Source organism: Ahaetulla prasina, chromosome 4, assembly GCF_028640845.1.
Source record: "Ahaetulla prasina isolate Xishuangbanna chromosome 4, ASM2864084v1, whole genome shotgun sequence".
NCBI classification, from domain to species: domain Eukaryota; kingdom Metazoa; phylum Chordata; class Lepidosauria; order Squamata; family Colubridae; genus Ahaetulla; species Ahaetulla prasina.
In genome coordinates this window covers 51,759,877-51,781,663 of record NC_080542.1, presented here as the reverse complement: position 1 = coordinate 51,781,663, position 21,787 = coordinate 51,759,877, and the positions used below count along the sequence as shown (strand labels likewise).

Below are 21,787 nucleotides of genomic sequence, written 5' to 3'. Positions count from 1 at the left end.
CCTTGATGGCGAACCTATGGCAGGTGTGCCAGAGGTGGCATGCAGAGCCCTCTCTATGGGCAGGTGTGCCATCGGCAGCTACTCTTCTGGTTTCCGGCATGCGCATGCTAACCAGTCAGCTGGTCTTCAAGCGCCCCGGAGCACTGGAAACCCGAAGACCAGCTGGCCGGTGAGTGCATGTGCATTGGACATCTGGCCTTCAGGTTTTTGGCGCTCCAGCGCACACACACTTTCCTGTTTGGGCACACGGTGCCAAAAATGTTCGCCATCACTGAGCTAGGGGGATACATCTGGCGGGACCAGAGAAGGGCCTTCTTCGTGGTTGCTTCCTCTCTCTGGAACATAATTTCCCCAGAGATTAGATTGACCCCCACTCTTCTGGAAGGCGCTGAAAACTTGGTTCTGCCAGTGGGCCTGGGGAACCCAGAGCAGGATGGAGTCCATTAAATGGCATGTATGAATATATGTTGTTGCCAGGATGGGGTGGGTGGGGGGCTACTATTTTATTAATTTATTATTTTTTATTATTTTTTTATTTTTATATGATGTTTTTATATTTGTGTAAGCTGCCTTGAGTCACCATGGGCAAGTAGACAGCAACATAAATTTTCTAAAATAAAATAATAAAATAAAATAAAATTGCATGGCTAAATATTTCTGAATTACTTGAATGTTTTTGTAATTAAAAAACTAATTAATCCAAAATAAATTTCAAGAAATTCAAAAATGAAGATCTTATTTGTTCATTATATAATATGTGATATCAAATATTAAAATATTTTACATGAAAATACTTTGGGTATTCTGATTATTTTAAATAATACAACAGTAATAGGAAATACATACTTAGAAAGTTGTCAGTCAGAAAAGTAAATTTATATCCTTGTGGGTCCACTTGACTAATTTTAATTCTCTATACAGATAGTCCCCGATTTACAATCACAATTGAGCCCAAAATTTCCATTGCTTTGCCCTATTTTATAACCTTTCTTGTCACATTGTTAAGTGAATCACTATACTTGTTAGTAACATGGTTGTGCAGTGAATCACATGGCTTCCCTGTTGACTTCCCTTATCAGAAAGTCACAAAAAGGGATCACCTGACCCTGGGATACTGCAACCATCCTAAATATGAGTCAGTTGCCAAGCATCTGGATTTTGATCAGATGACCATGACGATTGTAAAAATGGTCATAAGTCATTTTGTGCCATTATAATTTTGAATGGTCCTTAGACAAATTGCTGTAAGTCAAGGACTATCTGTAGTGATAAAAAATTATGTCTGTTGATTTTAATTAGTATTAATACTAATGCTAATTGTAAACTGTGTTAGATCTAATTATTGTAACTTTTAAAAAATGCAACAGTATATCCATGCTAGTTTAAACAACTGTTTTGAAATCTTAATTTATACTTACATATTTCCGTTTTCAAGGAGCTAACATCAATGCTCAGACAGAAGAGACCCAAGAAACTGCCTTAACTTTAGCATGCTGTGGTGGTTTTTTGGAAGTAGCTGACTTCCTAATCAAAGCAGGAGCTGATATAGAACTTGGCTGTTCAACACCTTTAATGGAAGCTGCTCAGGAGGGTCACTTGGAGTTGGTTAAATATTTATTAGCTGCAGGTATGGCATTATTCTCTTTATTTATTGTTTCAGATTCAAACTAAAAATTTTAATAAAGCCTTGCTATCCTTGAGTAGTTTTGCCTGTTGGGTATACCATTTCCATATATGCCACTGAACCCGAGCAGTTTGGTTACTTGCTTATATTTTTGGGAAATATCTATGCAATAACAGATTTTTTTTCAATAATAATTGGGCATTGCATTATTTGAATATTTACAATAAGATGTTTGTAAACTGTCCTAATAGAGAACATTGAGATTCATTATTTTTTTTAAGAATGATGTTATTTGTATTACATTAGGAGCTAATGTGCATGCAACAACAGCCACAGGTGACACAGCACTAACTTATGCCTGTGAAAATGGTCATACCGATGTTGCAGATGTGCTGCTTCAAGCAGATGCTGATTTGGTAAGCTACCTAAAGAAAATTTGTACTCTCTTACTACGTTTGATACTGAGTTTATTCTTACTTGACCTTGCTCAATAGTAAGAGAGGGGTCCTGTGACAGGGATCTTGGAGTTCTAGTGGACAACCATTTAGATAGGAGCCAGCAGTGTGCAGCAGCTACCAAAAAAGCCAACACAGTTCTGGGCTGCATAAACAGAGGGAAAGAATCAAGAACACATGAAGTGTTAATACCACTTTATAATGCCTTGGTAAGGCCACACTTGGAATATTGCATTCCGTTTTGGTTGCCACGATGTAAAAAAAGATGTTGAGACTCTAGAAAGAGTGCAGAGAAGAGCAACAAAGATGATTAAGGGACTGGAGGCTAAAACATATGAAGAACGGTTGCAGGAACTCGGTATGCCTAGTTTAATGAAAAGAAGGACTAGGTGAGACAAGATAGCAGTGTTCCAATATCTCAGGGGTTGCCACAAAGAAGAGGGAGTCAAACTATTCTCCAAAGCACCTGAGGGTAGAACTAGAAGCAATGGGTGGAAACTAATCAAGGAGAGAAGCAACTTAGAACTAAGGAGAAATTTCCTGACAGTTAGAACAATCAATAAGTGGAACAACTTGCCTGCAGAAGTTGTAAATGCTCCAACACTGGAAATTTTTAAGAAAATGTTGGATAACCATTTGTCTGAAATGGTGTAGGGTTTCCTGCCTGGGCAGGGGGTTGGACTAGAAGACCTCCAAGGTCCCTTCCAACTCTGTTATTATTATTATCATTATTTTTATCATTATTATTATGATGGCGAACCTATGGCACGCGTGCTGGAAGTGGCACGCAGAGCCATCACCTGTTGCTGTTCCCAGTTCCGGTACACCAGCCAGCTGGTTGTCAGGTACACAGGAGCGCCATAAACCAAAAGAGCAATTGTCCAGTGTGCATGCGTGTGCCGGGAAGATGATCTCTGGGTTCTGGAGCAGGCATGCGCGCTGGCCACCTGGCATTCTTGTTTCTGGTGCACGTGAAGCCTTCCCCCGCACATGCATGCAAAGAACAACTCGGTGCCCAAGGATGCGGAAATAGGAATCTGGCGGTCGATTCCTAGGGGAGAGAGCTGTCGGCTAGGACAGGCGGGCCAAGGATTCCCTCCCTCCCCCCCCTTCAGTGGGCTTCTTGTGCGGCTCCAGTCCACGGCAATGCACATCCGTGGTCCGGAGCACCAGGCCAGCTCAGGTACCCGAGAAGAGCAGCAGCAGCAGCATTGCTTGTTCTCGGTGGTGGGTGAGGAGGGGGCGGTAGTTCTCCTCCAGAATCCCAACCACAAGTGGCACGTTGAGAACTGCTGTGCAGCCCCAGGAAAGTAACAGGGGGAATTCTGCTTGTTCTTGGTGGTGGCATTCCCCCTGCTACTTTCCTGGGGCTGTGCAGCAGTTCTCAACCTGCCACTTGTGGCTTGGATTCTGGAGGAGAATCGCCACCCCCCCCCCCCTCCCCCGCCACCGGGGAAAAAGTAGCATTCCCCCTGCTACTTTCTTGGGGCTGCGCAGCGGTTCTCAACTTGCCGCTTGTGGCTGGGATTCTGGAGGAGAATCGCCGCCACCCACTTTCCAGCCACCGGGGAAAAAACCAGCACTGTCAAAGGAATGTCTGTCCAGCACCAGGATAAGAGATGCATCAGCTGGGAAGCAGGTGCGCTAACTTGGCAAAAGGGGGGGGGGGCAGAGCTGGCTTGTTCTTGGTGGCAGTCTGGGAGAGGCAATTCACTGACACACTTGCGGGTTCCAGCGGTGCCCCCTGCAGCTCTTTTTGGTCCCAGAAGGCTTCAGGGAAGCTTGCCAGACCCAAAACAAGCAGTATGGGGTGTGGCACGCCTGCATGGGGGGAGTGGGGGGGTCACGTGCGCATGTGCAGGGGGGCGGGCCATGTGGGGGCATTGCATTATGGATGCGGGCACGCGTGCACAAGACTCCCCCATGCTACCACTGCTTTTGGCACACGACAGGAAAAAGGTTAGCCATCACTATTATAAGGTGTTGAATATTAGCAGGATTATTTTTTACTGGGACATAAAGCTATACTATGAGATGAGAACTTACAGTCTTCTGGTTTTTAGTCAGGTGCCTTAACCACTATACCAAACTGCCTCTCATTATACTGAACAAATATAGAATGATTTAAACATACTAGATACTTTCTAGTACTAGCATTACTTTTGACATACATTTGCAGTTTCATGCAACTTTGTCAGGGTAATGATGATTTAAAACTGACCATCCCTTTAAGACTAAGTATGAGTCAGTAGGGTTATTGCCCCTTAAGAAGCTGCCTATATAAAGGAGGCCATGAGAGGGAGTATTTCCCTCTTTGCGTAGCATTCATTCTCCTCGTATATCTGCGTTGCTCTCATTATAGAGTTGAATGTTTGTTTTGATGGTATGTGCCTACCACATGTATGTATTTATGAATGTATGTATATGTATGTATGTATATGTATGTATGTATGTATGTATGTATGTATGTATGTATATATATATTGTAGATAAACCACTGTTTGTAAGACAAACCTCTGTGTATTATATTTTGCTCCTGGCTTGTCTCAAAATAGTAGTCATGCTGTGCACACAATGATAAGTTATGAGCCCAGTCCAGAGAGAAGGCAATAGTAACTAGAGAGACCAGAGAGAAAAGAAACCCAGGGTGAGTTTGCAGCAGAGCCAGAGGGGTTGTGCAACATGGTTTGATAGTTGTTAGTGGCTTGTGAAAGAAAGCAGGCAGCATGGTCTCAGTTAGAGTAATGGGAGGAGGTGTTTTGGTGTCTCGGCTGAATGAGGCAAACTATCTCTCCTGGAATGTGCATCCTTTTTTTCTTCTGGAGGCTTTTGCCAGGTGCTCCCCCTTTTCTTTTAGTGTAAGTTTTGGATTTGAAAACCATAATGCATGACTCTTTTGTAAGTTCACACTTTTTCATATAGTTTAGCCAGGCTTCAGAAATGGAAGGAGATAGATAGATAGATAGATAGATAGATAGATAGATAGATAGATAGATAGATAGATAGATAGATAGATAGTAGTAATAAAGAATAAAAAACAAAGAGTTCTGGTGAGAATATGAATGTATTGTCTGAGAGTATAAGTTAATTGTAAATTATAAAGCATATCCAATTTAAATTAACCAGTGGCAATTACAAGGTTAAAGGGACAGAGTAAGAATGCAGTTGTATATAATGCAAAATGACTGAATTTTTTTTTTTCATCAGCCAAACTCTATCCCAGAGGTAATTAGATATCAAAGTCTGTTTCTGGAGTTGGTTTCTGCTGACAGAAAATGTTGGAATTCCTGAGGCTTTTAGTCCTGGCTGATTTCAGCTTCTATGCCTGGGTCCAGTGTGGCTTGCAATTTCATGACTCCTGTGGCAATTATGAGCTTAGACAAGTAACTGTGACACTAATCCACTTCATAGATTGACTTGTTCTTTATATCAGAATAATTAAGATTTGATTTGAATATGGGAATATTAAAATTAGTCTTTTAATAGAATAACAGGTTTGGAAGGGACCTTGGAGATCTAGTCCACCCCTCTGCTCAAGCAGGAGACTCAGGGGTGAAATGTTCCCAGTTCAGACCGGATCAAGTGATCCGGTAGCAGTGGCAGTGGGTGGGTTGGAGAACCGGTAAAAAAAATCCTTGCCCCCCCCCCATGCCCAGCTGAGCTGCGCAATCATCAGAGGTTTTTGTTTTGTTTTTGTTTTGTTCTTTTTACTTTTAAAAGCATTTTTAAAAGGTAAAAAACTGAAGCTTGCTAGGCAAAAAATGGGGGTGGTAGGCAAAAAATGTAGGGGTAGGGGGTTCATTTGAGAGAGAGGGAGGGAGGGAGGGAGGGAAGGAAGGAAGGAAGGAAGGAAGGAAGGAAGGAAGGAAGGAAGGAAGGAAGGAAGGAAGGAAGGAAAGAGAGAGAGAGAGAGAGGGAGGGAGGAAAAAGGAGAGGAAGGAAGGACTACAAACCTGGCACTAAATGCAGCTTCAGAGGATAATCCATGGCTGGAAGGGACCTGGAGGTCATCTAGTCCAATGCTGCTCCAGCAGGACATTGTTAGTGAGTTTCTGTCTTTTGATCCCCCAGTCACATACTCATGCCTATCCAGTCACATGACACCCCCACCAAGCCATGCCCACAGAACCAGTAGGAAAGAAATTTAGATTTCACCACTGAGGAGACCTTATACCATTTCAGACAAATGGTTGTCCAATCTCTTCTTAAAAACCTCCATGCTGGAGCACCACAACTTCTGAAGTCAAGCTATTCCACTGGTTAATTGTTCTCACTGTTAGGAAATTTTTCCTTAGTTCTAGGTAACTTCTCTCCTTGATTAATTTCCATCTGTTATTTTTTGCCTTGCTCTCTGGTGCTTTGGAATATGCATTGAAACCCCCCCCCCTTTTCTTTGTGGTAGCCCCTCAAATATTGGAACACTACTATCATGTCACCCCTAGTTCTTATTTTCATTAGATTAGACATATCCAATTTCTGCACCCATTCTTTATATGTCTTATCTTTCAGCCCCCTAATCATCTTCGTTGTACCTTTTGGCACTTTTTCCAGAGCCTCTACATCTTTTTTATACTATAGTGACCAAAACTTGGATTCATATTCAAAGTGTGGTCTTACTAAGGTTTTATAAAATAGTACTAATACTTCTATCCTTATTTTAATGTGACCTAGGATTTCACTGTCTTTTTTGGCTACTGCCGCATAATACTGTCTCATAGTTAAGTGATTGTGCACTAGGACTCCAAGATACCTCTCACAGTTACTGCTATTGATCCAGGTTACATCTAATCTGTATCTGTACATAGGTTTGGTGTCCAAGTGTAAAACCTTACGTTCCTCTAGATTTAATTTCATTTTGTTAGATAGGGCCAAGTGTTCACGTCTTTTGAGATCCTTTTGGATCTTGAGCCTAGCTTCTGGGGTGTTGGTTACCAGTTTAGTGTTGTCTGCAAATTTGATGAATTCACTTCTATTCCCTCATCTAAATAGTTTATGAAGATGTTGAAGGGTACAGTGATGAAGCATTACTTCTTTATCAAGCTTTACTTCATGGGACCTGGATTTTTGCCCAGACTCTTTAGATTAGTCTACTCTAACCACTTGACAGATTTGAAAAGTTTTCAGACACTAGAGTTTTGTAGCAATTCTGTCTTATGCCTGGTCAATATGTAGAACTACATGGTGGTGGGGAATGGGCTAAGTATCATGCCATAACTTAATTTTCTGAGCAGCCATAATATGAAGGTCCTTTAGGCAATACACAATAACAAATATTACCATGACAAAAAAAGCCAGCATTACAATAAATTTAAGTGATAGTTAAAATCAAAGATAGGTATCTAAAATCACAAAGTGGAGTTTTAATAGGACAACTTTATTAATATTTATTAAGAATACTTAAGAAAAATAGATCTTGAACTTTTTTTGTTGCTATCCATTAATTTAGGGAGACATATAGGTTGTGGTTGCTTTCTTAGTTGACTGTTAGAATAGGATAGAATTTATTGGCCAAGTGTGATTGGACACACAAGGAATTTGTTTTGGTGCATATGCTCTCAGTGTACATAAAAGAAAAAAAAAAGAAAAAGAAAGAAAAAAAAATACCTTCATCAAAGGTACAAACATTTACAACACAAATGATGGTTATAGGTTGCAATTTAACCCTTAGTGATAGCAACAAAAAGTTACAATCATACAGTCATAAGTGGAAAGAGATGGTGATGAAAACGATGAGAAGATTAATAGTAGTGTAGATTTAGTAAATAGTTTGACATTGTTGAGGGAATTATTTGTTTAGCAGAGTGATGGCCTTCGCGAAAAAACTGTTCTTGTGTCTAGTTGTTCTGGTGTGCAATGCTCTATAGCGTCGTTTTGATGGTAGGAGTTGAAACAGTTTATGTCCAGGATGTGAGGGATCTCTAAATATTTTCACAGCCCTCTTCTTGATTCGTGCAGTTTACAGGTCTTCAATGGAAGGCAGGTTGGTAGCAATTATTTTTTCTGCAGTTGTAATTATCCTCAAGTCTGTGTCTTTCTTGTTGGGTTGCAGAACCAAACCAGACAGTTATAGAGGTGCAAATGACAGACTCAATAATTCCTGTGTAGAACTGGATCAGTAGCTCCTTGGGTAGTTTGAGCTTTCTGAGTTGGCGCAGAAAGAACATTCTTCATTGTCCTTTTTTGATGATGTTTTTGATGTTAGCTGTCCATTTTAGATCTCGTGATATGATAGAACCTAGAAATTTGAAGGTTTCTACTGTTGATACTGTGTTGTCAAGTATTATGAGAGGTGGAAGTATGGAAGGGTTTCTCCTAAAGTCTACCACCATTTCGACAGTTTTGAGTGTGTTCAGTTCCAGATTGTTACGGTCGCACTACAAGGCTAGTCGTTCGACCTCACGTCTATATGCAGATTCGTCATTATCTCAAATGAGACCAATCACTGTTGTGTCATCTGCGAAGTTCAGTAGTTTAACAGATGGATCGTTGGAGATGCAGTCATTTTACAGAGAGAAGAGAAGAGGGGAGAGCACACAGCCTTGGGGGGGCCCCTGTGCTAATTGTACAGGTATCTGAAGTGATCCCGCTTAGCTTTACTTACTGCTTCCTGTTTGTTAGGAAGCTTGTGATCCACTTACAAGTCTGTTCAGGTACCTGTAGCTAGTTTAGTTTAGTTTAGTTAGAAGAGTGTCTGGAATGATGGTATTGAATGCTGAACTAAAGTCTACAAAGAGGACCCTTACATAGGTCTTTGGAGATTCAAGATGTTGTAAGATGTAGTGCAGAGCCACATTAACAGCATCATCTGTTGATCTATTTGCTCGGTATGCAAATTGCAAGGGGTCTAACAGCGGATCTGTGATGGTTTTCAAGTAGGAAAGCATTAGCCTTTCAAAGGTTTTCATGACTACAGATGTTAAAGCAACTGGTCTGTAGTCATTCAGTTCCTTGATAGTGGGCTTCTTCGGCACTGGGATGATGGTAGAGTGTTTGAAGCAAGAAGGAACATAGCACATTTCTAGTGATTTATTGAAGATATGGGTGAAGATGGGGGCCAATTGGTCAGCACAGACTTTTAAGCAAGAAGGAGTTATCTTGTCTGGACCTGGAGCTTTTCCTGGCTTTTGTCTGTGAAATAGGTCCTACACTGCCTTTTCTGTAATCACTAGAGGTTGTGAACCCAATGGGATGGGGTCAGTTGTAGGAGGCTTGGCTGTTGTTGGTGTGTCTGAGATGGGGGTTATGGAGATAGGTGGCTGTAGTTTCCTTTCAAACCTGCAGTAAAACACATTCAGGTCATCTGCCAGTTGTTGTTGTCCTTCAGCCTGGGGGGGAGGTTTGCCATAGCCAGTGATATTTTTAAGAGTTTTCCACATGTTTGCTGGTTCATTTACTGAAAACTGATTCTTTAGCTTTTCAGAGTAGCTTCTTTTTGCTGCTCTGATCTCCCTTGTTAGTACATTTCTGGCCTGATTGTACAGCATTTTATCACCTTTCCTGTAGGCTTCCTCTTTGGAATGACGTAGCTGCTTAAGTTTAGGTATGAACCAAGGTTTGTTGTTACTGTATATTCGCAAGTTCTTTGTCGGTATACATAGGTCTTCACAGAAGCTGACATATGATGTTACAGTATCTGTGACTTCATCCAGGTCTGCAGAGGTATCTTCAAAATGTTCCAATCAGTGCAGTCAGAGCAGGCCTGCAGCTTTAATTTTGACTCCTCTGTCCAGATCTTTTCGCGGGTATTTGTATGTAGGTCTTTGGTTATTCGGGATTTCTCCCGCGTAAAATTAGAAGTGTCTTGGTGACGTTTCGACAATATCCCATTCATCATCTTCAGGCTAGGTGTTTACAGCTTCGTGTTTCTAGGAGAAATGTGTGATCGCAGCTGTTTCTTCCTTTTGACTGCTAGTGGAGGTTTGAACTGATTGGTTGGGAGCTTGGCTGTGCTCTGATTGGATGGGGGTTTTTTTGTGCTCTGATTGTCTGGGGGGGTGTCCTGTTTGGGTGGGGGCTTGGTTGTGCTCAGATTAGTCTGAGTTGCAGGGGGATTTAAGCTGGTGAGCTGCATTGCTGTTGTTTGGCTTCGTGGTCGTGGTCGTGCTACATCTTCATAGTGAGTGTCAGTCTGCTGCATGTATGGATTGGAGGGGTTTGAAATGGCTAATGTTGCAGCTGTGGTCTGGCTTCTGGTCCTTGATCGTGCTTCATGATCAGTGTGGGTTTGGGTCTGCTTTCTGGGTGGATGTGTGGTGGTGACATCCTGTGTGGACCTCGTGAGTGTGGGTCTGGTGTCATTCCTCGTGTTAGGGACTCGTTTGTCAATAAGGGCGGGTTTCCAAAAGGCTGGTAGGCGGAAGGTATCATCTCGTTTATTCATGCTGTGTGGGCGTTTTTCTATCTCGATGGCTTCTCTGATTATTCTGTTGTTAAAGTGTTCAGTTTTGGCGATAGTTCTGGTATTTTTAAAATCAATTTTATGTCCTGTGGCTTTAAGGTGTTGGACCAGGGAAGAAGTTGGTTCCTCTTTTTTGATTGAGTTCTTATGTTCTTCAATGCGTGCACTTATTCTTCTGTTGGTTTGTCCGATTTAGTTATATATACCTATATAACTAGAGTCACTTCAGGCACTTTGACCAAAAAGCAACTAAGGATACCCTGGATACCCTGATACTGCATTTTTCCTCTCATAACCTAATTGCAATAAATTCATTTGATCACCACATTGCTGCAGCACTTTCTAGTTTCATCATCTTTCTAAATCTCAAACAACATGCTCTTCAAAATAGTGGACAAAAGACTATAGAGACTTTATTAAGAAGGTCCTTTTCAGGCCTATTATTTAATCCCATAGTGATTTATCTCTATGATACATGTAGTCCTCAACTCACAACCACAATCAAGACCAAAATTTCTGTTGCTAAAGTGAGACAGTTGTTAAATGGTTTACACCAATTGCCTGATCTTCGGACCTTTCGCCGTGAGCTGAAAACACATTTATTTATTCAAGCGGGAGTGGCTTAAAAGTTTTATTAAATTTTTAAATTGGGGGTTTTATGTATCTTAGGGTTTTAAATTGTTTTAAATCAGGGGTGTCCAAACTTGGTCCCTTTAAGACTTTTGGACTTCAACTCCCAGAGTCCCTCAGCCAGCAAAGCTGGCTGAGGAACTCTGGGAGTTGAAGTCCAAAAGTCTTAAAGGGACCAAGTTTGGACACCCCTGTTTTAAATTTTGGCCATTTAAGTTATATGCTCGGTTTTAAGTTTTGTTTTAATGTATATATTGTGGGGTTTTTACTATTTTGGCTGTACACCGCCCTGAGTCCTTCGGGAGAAGGGCGGTATAAAAATCTAATAAAAATAAAAATAAATAAATAAATAAATGATTTTCGCCACATTTTATGACCATTTTTGCCATATTTGTTAATGTTCACAACTGCAGGTGTTAAATTAGATACACAATGGTTAAGTGAGTCTGGCTTCCCCACTGACTTGTCAGAAGGTTGCCAAAGGTGATCGCATGACTCCAGGACACTGCAACCATCATAAATATGAGTCAGTTGCCAAGCATCTGAATTTTGATCAAATCATCATGGAAATGCTGCAATGGTCATAAGTGAGAAAAATGGTCACGAGTTACTTTTTTCAGTACCATTATAACTTTGAACAGTCATTAAATGAATGGACGTATCTTTTCTTTTATGTACAATGAGAGCATATGCACCAAGACAAATTACTTGTGTGTCCAATCACGTTTGGCCAATAACATTTTTTATTTCATCCTATTCCATTCCACTCCACTCCACTCCACTCTACTCTGCTCTATTCTATTCATTAAATGAACTGCTATGAGAACAACTTTCCGCAACATGCTGCCTTTGATGCAGTTTTTAAAAAAAAATATGAATGCATTTTTCAAAGTTTGGAAATTTTCCATCATAATTATATAAGGATGAGTTGAGTAACAGATTATGGTGTTATGTATGTTTTGCTCAGTTTGCAAAAAATGAAAATTAAAAAAAAAATAGAAGCTATCTGAAAATTGTATTTTTCAAGTTGTTTTCCTCAATGTTTTTGTTTTTATAGGAGCATGAATCTGAAGGGGGAAGAACTCCATTGATGAAAGCTGCAAGAGCAGGACATGTTTGTACTGTCCAGTTCTTAATTAGTAAAGGTAGGGTTTACAGACAGTAAGTCATTTCTGTCCATGTTTTAATGACCTTTTCTTTTTTAATAGTAATGTTATTAAATATTACAATCACATCAATAAAAACTAATACCATCAAAAAAATAAAAGCATAATAAGAAAAACAGAAATTGTAGAAAAGGAAAAATAGAGAAGAAAGAAAATAAGAATATAATAAAGGAAAAGAAAATACATAGACGTGATTTCATCACAAGTATAAACAATTTTAATTGCTTATCACCTTCTATTAAAATATAACAAATAATGTTCTCTTCCCATACTCCATCTTTTATCAATAAACCCATAAAACATCATTTTAATCCTGATGTCGAACAAATGTCCATTAAAGATAACCAGAGATAACATACCTATTTTAACCTTGATCAAATAAACAAACTTTATATTTTTCCTTTTACTTCTAACGGTCTTGAATTAGTCTCTTCAAATAATGTCGTAAAACTTTGTTTCTTTTCAATTTTCCTTTGTCTCGTCTCACAAAATTCTTGAAAACTTTTAGCAAGTGTATTTTGTAAATCCAAATGACGAAAATTATCCAGATTACACCCTTGGTTTATTTCTGTATTATATATTAAAGATTAAACTATCAGCCAGTTTCTTTTATATATCCAGCATAACATTCTTTTTTCCATGTCATTCTTGTAACCTGTTATTTTATCCCCTTTCAAATTAGTCTCAATCTTGTGTCAGGTAGAATTTAAACATAATCTGTCGATAGAAATGAAGATTCTTAAAATTAACTTTTGGTTCATTGTTCAAGAATATCCTCCATTATGTCCAATGTTAAAATATTTTGCTTCATTCTGTAATTGTAAGTCAAGTTTAAGTGTTCTGTTTTAATGGTAATCTTCAGTTTTCTCTAGTATCCAGTTTTTAAAGTCTTACTAAGTTTTTAAATTAAAAAACAAAAGCATTTTTCCATGCAAAATTTCTTTATAATTTATTCAAAAATCTTATTTCAAATTTATCTGGATACTTAAACCATTTTTGATTTTATAAAATCAAAATTTTAATCACTGTTTTCTTGTTAATGCTCTCCCTCATTTTTTAAAGTTCTTAAACTTGTAGTTAAAACTCCTTTTGCTAAGAATTGAAGAAAACTCTGGGGCTTTAAAACCTGTCCATCCAAAGGTACCTGGTAGTTGAAAAGCAGTTAACAGTTTAGAAAAGGAAGTGTGTGAAATCAGAATCCTTTCAAAGTTACTGTCTATGAGTAAGTTGGCTATTTCATCATCTCCCAGAACTCTAAACCTGCCACAGTTGTAGTTTTGTAAGGAGCAGCTATCAGGAGAACTTGTAGATATTCTTAAATCCTCTCTTTCTCCAGAGTGGAATTCCAATCTAGTCACCAGCTCTTTGTTCCACACATTTGGAAGTTCAGTTTTCTTAGAGCCATTTCAGTCTGCCATTTCTTTCCCAAAAGTACTTTAATGGGCTTTTCTAGTTCGTTAGATATTTTAAGTTTTTCATGTTTTGATTTAAGAAAAAAATCACCACCTTGAGGTTTCTCATTACGTGACAGATGTCTGTTAACTCTGAGTATCTGAAAAGTGAGCAGTTATATACTGTATGATATAACTTCAGCTGGCAAAGATACTAATGAGCAACTGAATCCACTTGTATGTAAAGCATAATACAAGAAACCTATTTCTAGAAAACTTGTAAGTTCTAAGAATTTCCTCCAGCCCCAAATAACAGTTGATAAAAAAGGATAGAAATGGTTCCCCTTTTCCAAAGAAAACATCTCATTCGTTGTCTATATGAAAACTGCCAGAATCACCTTTAAGTAAACTTTTAAATCTTGCTCATATTTTTGAGAAAAAAAATAAGTAGAGTTAAGTATCATATTATGACTGGATTACAGGATTGTAACCTCAAGTAGCAAAGGATAAAAGTAGTAATTGTTTTTATTATGTAAGAATAACTGAGAGACATTGAAGAGTTAAAAATATTTTAACTGGAAAGGTGGAAGTTCTGGAATCAATTTTGAAACATTTCTCTCCTATTTTATATATGAGAAAAAGAAGAGTTACAGGCAGAGAGCTTTGAATGGCTTTTGTTTTCCCCAATGCATTAATAACAGGAGCAAATGTGAACAGGACCACTGCTAACAATGATCATACAGTATTATCGCTTGCCTGTGCTGGAGGCCACCTGGCTGTTGTGGAATTGTTATTAGCTCATGGAGCTGATCCTACACACAGACTAAAAGTACGTGTTGGTTTTTTTTCCTTCATTTAATTACCTATTGTTTAAATATTTCCTTGAGGACAGATTTTAGAAGTTTATCGTCAGGAACCAAAACATAATAATGTATCATTTAAGCATTTTTCAGTTGTAAATGTGGTTTTACATTTTCAAGGAGTTCTTACATGAAATGTCTTTATAAATTAGTGTACATTGTGCTCAATCTCCAGGTGAAAAGGCAAAAAAAGAAATCCCTTAAAAATAAATTGCCAGTTTAAACTACTGTTCAACTATTGAGAAATATTCTGAATAACATTCATGTTGGTTAAGTTTTTGTCAAAAGAGATGCAAAGTATACTGTTTTTATTCCATTATTTCTTTATAGGATGGCTCAACTATGCTAATTGAAGCTGCTAAGGGTGGTCATACAAGTGTAGTTTGTTATCTGTTGGATTATCCTAACAACTTACTTTCTGCTCCTCCACCTGAATCTACGCAGTTGACTCCTCCATCTCATGATTTAAATAGGGTATGATTGCTTATGTGTATCTTCTGGTTTTTATTATGCTTCATTTTTTCATATGCTAAAACTACATCCATTAATTTGAAAGCAGACATTATGTTCAATAGATTTGTAGATGGCTTGGTAAATTATGATCAGCAACTACTATTATTAAAAGGAATAACCTTTTCATGAGTTTCTTTTAATGACTTCTGCTTCCAAAGAAAATTTATTGTAGGAAAATTTTGATCAGGGTTTATTTTTTTCAATTTTTCTTACTGTTAGTTGTTTTTTTAATCATACTATGCCTATATTATTAAAATGTCTTATAGTTGGATACTTTGTTAAATACTTCTGTTAGTGCCAAGAATGTAAACTATGAACTGATAGGATATTTAAACATGTAATAATTAAAGCTTTTGCGAAATATTTATGCATGCTTTTCTCTTCTGATACAGTGTTTTGACCATGCAGAACAAGGAAAATAATTTTAATGTCCTGTGTTTTAGGCTCCTCGTGTACCAGTGCAGGCACTTCCCATGGTAGTTCCACCTCAAGAGCCTGACAAACCACCTTCCAATTTTACCACCACCCTTCCCATCAGAAACAAAGGTTAGTTAGTTGTGCCTCATATATTATTGTTATAATGTATTTTTAGTAGGATATTGAATACATTATTGGGATTTTTTAAAAAAATACTAAGCTATGTTCATTTTAAAGAAAGAAACCTTCCTTTGTATATGATCAGTTGTGTTTCCAACTTCTATTATTTTAATAAATCATATACTGTACAGTAGAAAAATTGGGGAAACACTATGGTATTTTTAAAAAATATTTTTTGCCCAAATACAATTAATATTCAATTTCAACATTCACATTTGAATTTTGAAATGTGTAACTTTTAGTCCATCTTTTCTGTAAAATATTAAAAATTGCTTGCTCTTTATGAAAAAAATATTTTAAAATATGCTAGAGGATAAAATATTTCCATGTTAAATAATAGAACATTGCCATTCACTTTAATAATTTTACTTTTTGTTTATTGTTTTATACTAAACCTTTGTCCCAAATAGAACATAAAGCTCCTAAAAATATTTGTAATTTTACAAATATTACAAATACAAAAATATTTGTAATTTTAATCAAACATATTTTGATGCAAGAAGACAAAAATATTTGCTTCTCTCACCAAGATAATTGATGATTAATCAATTAATCAGTATAAAGCTATTGTCAGCTCTGGCATGCTCAGCTCAGAGCTGCCATTCGGAGTTGGGGAGAAAAGACCATGTTTTGTAGATAAACATTCCCTCTTTTTTCAAAGAGCTCACGATGGCATACATAGTGTTTCCCCATTCAGCTTTTCTCATAAGAATTATGGTAGGGATAACTTGAACTCAGTGAACTTGCATGGCTTACATAATATTTACTTGCATTGAGATACATTTATAGATTTCATCTTGATTTTATATTTATTTCATTATCATTCTTGGACAATTAGTTTGATATTTTTCCTCTCTCTACAAACCTTGTGAACATTATTTATATATTGATATCCATATGTCTTGAATCTTGAATCTGGCCTGGGTTATTACTTGAGTTATTTAGTTGCATCTTAAATGCTTGCTTAATCTTTTGAATAAAATTTGTATGGTAGGACTACATTATTACTGAAGAAAATAACTAGCTTGTAAAATACTTCATTGCAATATAGGTTTTTGTTGGTAGTAAAGAATTCTATTCTCCAGCAACTAAGCAATTTAGAATTGTAGTTTATTTCTTAACAAAATATTCAGATATTAGGCATATCCTTTTCCCCTAGTCTTTACATCTCTGGGAGGTGTCATCTTTGTGTGCTTGATTGATCAGTAGATCTGTAATAAGAATGCTGTTCATTTAGACTTCCACTTGGTTCTGAGGGAGTGTCTCTTTCATACAGCCACTTCCAAACAAAAGTCCAGCAGCCATTTGCAGCCCTCCAATCCAGACGTACAAGGTTACATGGCTAATCAGTCTCCAGAAAGCATTGTTGAGGAGGCTCAGGGAAAGCTGACTGAATTAGAGCAAAGAATAAAAGAAGCCATAGAAAAGAATGCACAACTTCAGTCTTTGGAATTGGCACATGCTGACCAGCTCACTAAGGAAAAGATTGAGGAGCTGAACAAAACTAGAGAAGAACAAATTCAGAAGAAGCAAAAGATCTTAGAAGAGTTGCAAAAAGTAGAGCGGGAACTGCAACTGAAAACACAACAGCAACTGAAAAAACAGTATCTGGAAGTTAAAGCGCAGAGAATTCAGTTGCAGCAGCAACAACAAACTTGTCAGCATTTGGGAATATTAACACCTATTGAGATAGAAGACCAGCTTACTGAAGAAGATTATGCCCGTATACGACAGGTGGACCCATACTTACTCACTGAGGAGCCTATGCCAGCTGTAAACCAGATGGGTTTTGCTCCAATACAGCCTCTGGCAATACCGCAAGCTTTGCCTCTGTCTCCAAATTCTTTACCACCAGGTTCTATGGCAAATCTTTCAGAACTCCAAAGTGTCATAGTTGGACAGCCAGTACTGGGCCAAGCACAACTTACAGGGCTGGGACAAGGAATTCTGGCAGATGCACAGCAAGGGTTAATGGTTGCCAGCCCTGCCCAAACCCTCAATGATACACTGGATGACATCATGGCAGGTTTGTATGAATTATTAAATGCAGATAAAATATCAGTGCTGAAAACTTTTGAATATATCTACATCTTTATTTTGTTTCAGTGTCACAAAGACTGGATTATTTTAGCTTGTTCTTAATTACAATTTAAAACTGATGTCTCTATTTCTAGTGTTGTATAGCTAGTTTGTTAAAATAGACCCGTGCTATTTGGAAAATGGCATAAATGAACAGCTTTGAAATAGTGCAAGAACAACAATAGTGTTTCTGGCCATGTTCAATATCACCAGCAGAAGTGATTGGTAGTCACATGAAGTGAGTAAAAAAGCATTTCCACTGTCAAATGTATTGTCCCTTGTGTCCCAGGCCCTAAACCATATATTTTTGCCTTGGTAATATTCCTGATTCCTTGTTTTCCCAAGCACCCATGAATGAATTTCACTTTTCTATAAGCCTTGCAGCATTTACACTTTCTAAAAATACATATGAAAAAACACATTTATCAAGTTTCCCTGTGAATTAAACAAAAATAAAAATGGAAAGACAGAGTACATTGCTTCCTTCTTAACTCAACTGAAACAGTCTAAAATATAATAACCCGGATATAGTAAATTCCAGTGCATAGCTGTGTGTTGCTGATACTATTTCTTGCCCCTTAGCCTCATTGCTTAGAAAACTGAATAGGGAAGTTCTTGTAATGCAACTCAGTAGAGTTAAATGGAATTGCTAAACTTATCCAAAGTCAAGGAGTTTTCTTTTGTTTGACAAAATAGCAATAGCACTTAGACTTATATACTACTTTACAGTGCTTTATAACCCTCTCTAAAAAGATTTACAGAGGCAGCATATTGCCGCCAACAATCTGGGTCCTCATTTTACTGACCTTGGAAGAATAGAAGGCTTGACCTAGGCAGGATCAAACTCCTGGCAGTGGACAGACTTAACCCAGAATACTGCATTCTAACCACTGCACTATCACGGCTCTCTAGATTCAAAATAAGTCAGACTTTCTATTGTTTCTAGAAGATACCATTACCATAGTTCTAAGTTAGCTTGCATATAACATGGTCAGCATCTAATCTAAATCTAAATCAGAAAATTCTGAAACAACTAAGAATAGTTGATGAGATAAATTAATTGTAATTAGATGTAAACAAGAAAACTTAGGGTTCTTCAGAAATGTATGCTGTATCTGATTCACCTTTATTTATTTTCTAATGTAAAGAAGATTTCCTTATTGCTATTAACTGTGTCAAGTAAGAGTTTGAGTAATTACTGATTATTTCTTCATAGTCATTACCACATTATAATTTTAAGGCATAACGACTTGCAATATGCTTTAGCTTTTTGTTAAGATTGCTCAGATAGTAATTTTAGAATTCAAAGTTTTCCATAATCTTTAGAAAAAAATATTGTTTCACTGTTAACTAGTATAATTTTAAAAAGTAAAGATAACATAAGAGTTCTGTCTCTGAAATTTTTGTTTCCTTAAGTAAAGTTTTCAGATTATGATTTTATTCTCCCCAGTTAGCATTTTTGGAAGAAAAACATATCAGAGGTCCTCTAAACATTTAACTAAACTAAATTAAAATATCCTAAAATGGATAAAATATTCTGCCTATATTAAGGAATTTCTATGACTGCTTTCACTAATATTCTAACTCCTTCCAATTTAATTGCAACTATGATTTTGTTGGTATTATGTTGGTTATTACATTAATATGCAGGAAAAGTAGCAACTCTTATTAGAGATTATGGAAAATTCCAATGAATAATTAAATTGGTATAAACTGCTTTTAGGAACATTCTCATTACATTAAATCAAGTTGCTTCCTTCTCAGCTGTATTTTCAGAAGGATGGGAAAATATTGCAGGCAGTTGTTCCTGGCTATAAATAATTCTTAGAGAAAACCCATTTATAACTGTTTGATATATTCTGATTTCTCTCTGCTTGTTGTCATTTAAAGAAATTCTGGGACATCCAAGGATAGTTAGTTATCATGTTAATAAACCAAGTTATTCTCTTTAATAGCAGTGAGTGGAAGAGCATCTGCCGTCTCAAATACCCCTACCCACAGCATTGCAACCTGTGTTTCCCAACCTCAGACACCTGTTCCTAGTTCTATCATTTCTCCTTCAACCATGCTACCAGTTTATCCTGCCATTGATATTGATGCACAGGTAAGTCTAAAATAAAAGTTCTTCTCCTTTGAAATGAAACACAAATTAAAAGAAAGGATAATAAAAATTCTGCTTATTTGCAAAATGGACCTAAGAAAAAGAATTTGTTTTGAAAAGTATGAATTTGCTTTGAAAGATTGAATATTTCTGTAATCATTCTTTGAACTTCAGATAAGCATGATATTTGATAAATGTGTGAAAAGAATGATTACAGAGGAGTGGTAGTTAGGTTTTGATTATTTGTTGTATTCAGTTCAAATTTTTTTCATGCTTGTGTGGAATGCAAGTATCTTCCCTTTTGTTTTCACAAAACTAAACCCAAGAAAAAATTATATTTTAGTGCTATCAAGAATGTTCAGACCTAATTAAATGTCTAGAGATGAGAAAGTACGTGATACGACCTTAAGTACTCATGATTTCCTTTGCTATGTTGAACATGGGAACCAGTTTGAATTGGATTATTTTTTATAAAAGATAATCCAGAATTAAGCTGTGGTTTCATATATTTGCTTGTTAATGAAATGCTAGAAAATACAAGCACTTTAATGACTGTTTTTTTTTAAGACTGAAAGTAACCATGACACAGCACTGACTCTTGCTTGTGCTGGCGGACATGAAGAACTAGTACAAACACTTTTAGAGAGGGGAGCTAATATTGAACACAGGGACAAAAAGGGTGAGTATCTGCTGATACGGTATCAGTCAAGTTGTAGATTCCATATGCATGTGTGGTTGTGTATTCCAACAGAAGTAAATTCAGGGGAGACTGGCATTGGAGTAAAACAACCCAAAGTAAGATACAATATTCTGCAATATTTTTATTCAAATGTAAAGTTAATTTTGTATCAAATGTTTTGTATTAAGTTTTGGTACTCTTGTTAAAGTCACTTTTTTCCCACAGTAGAGAAGGATATTCTTCACTTGGTTGCTTCTCATATTTGCTCTGGTAAGCATAAACGAATTTGCCCAATGTATCTTTGGGAAAAAGCAGTCTCCACTGTAGTTCCATCCTTTGCCTCACTCTGTCTAGATCTAGGATCACAACATCGCATCATTCTTTATTTAGGCTACAGTGGTAGATTTTTAAAGAAAAGTAGCCCAGCTTTAGACCCGGCATAATTCATATGAAACTTTGGATCATAGAACCAAAATTCTTCTGTTCTAGGCAGTTCAGGTTCCATGAGGAATTAATCATTCATTTGACTAACTTCCCATTTTTCTCATACCCGTTTCTGGTGACATCAATTCAAATGGTTTCACCTGGTAATCATCCCTCCAATTTGAGGGGGTGGAAACTAAGCTTGAGCAAAGTGTCTGACTCTGCCTGTGACCATCAGCATGAAGTTGTCACTAGAGTAACAGGTAACATTGCCTAAAATAGTTCAAATTTATAGAATTTTTCTTGCCACAGAAAAAGCAGATGTGCAGGATTTTGAAATGTGGCTTCATATCAGATAGGATTTGGAGAATGACAATCCTGTCAAACCTTACTAAATGAGCCCATACCATTGGAGAAAGGTTTATGGCAAATCAAGACAAAATATTAAAGCTCAGAGACATCATACTGACTAGGACATTTATTGTCCTAGTCACAGTTGTAATACATGACTATGAAAGCTGGAGGATCCAGAAAGGCTAAATGAGGAATAATGGATGCCTTTTAAGCGTGAGACTGAAAAAAACAAGTGAAAATGTTTGGATCAAAAGAAAAATCACTCAATATTAAATGAAAGAGGAAAGCAGGCAAATGATAAAAAGCATTAATAATGAAGCTAAATATTTCAGATATATAATATGAGGGCAAGACTTATTTGGTAAAAACTGATGCATAGAAAAATCAATAAGAGGCCAGCATGAGACAAGTAACTATATTTTGTATTTCTAATGACCAATTTTAAAAATTGAACTGACAGAAGCATGAATTTACAGAAACTGAAAGCAATTACAAATTGTTCTGGAAAAATAAAGTC

General features: G+C 37.2%; 1 protein-coding gene across 6 annotated transcripts in view; it reads left to right on the top strand.

The window, feature by feature from the left end:
• The window catches only part of ANKRD17 (ankyrin repeat domain 17), a 140,622-nt gene that overhangs the window by 76,455 nt on the left and 42,380 nt on the right, over window positions 1-21,787 (top strand). For 3 of the 6 annotated variants that reach the window (XM_058181840.1, XM_058181838.1, XM_058181841.1), the window contains exons 9-17: window positions 1,436-1,627; window positions 1,931-2,040; window positions 12,165-12,252; window positions 14,366-14,493; window positions 14,855-14,998; window positions 15,481-15,583; window positions 16,911-17,660; window positions 19,669-19,817; window positions 20,382-20,493. In XM_058181840.1, coding sequence (XP_058037823.1) covers window positions 1,436-1,627; window positions 1,931-2,040; window positions 12,165-12,252; window positions 14,366-14,493; window positions 14,855-14,998; window positions 15,481-15,583; window positions 16,911-17,660; window positions 19,669-19,817; window positions 20,382-20,493 — 1,776 coding nt within the window. The remainder of the gene's footprint in view (window positions 1-1,435; window positions 1,628-1,930; window positions 2,041-12,164; window positions 12,253-14,365; window positions 14,494-14,854; window positions 14,999-15,480; window positions 15,584-16,910; window positions 17,661-19,668; window positions 19,818-20,381; window positions 20,494-21,787) is intronic. The other 3 variants (XM_058181839.1, XM_058181843.1, XM_058181842.1) reach the window with 3 other exon arrangements.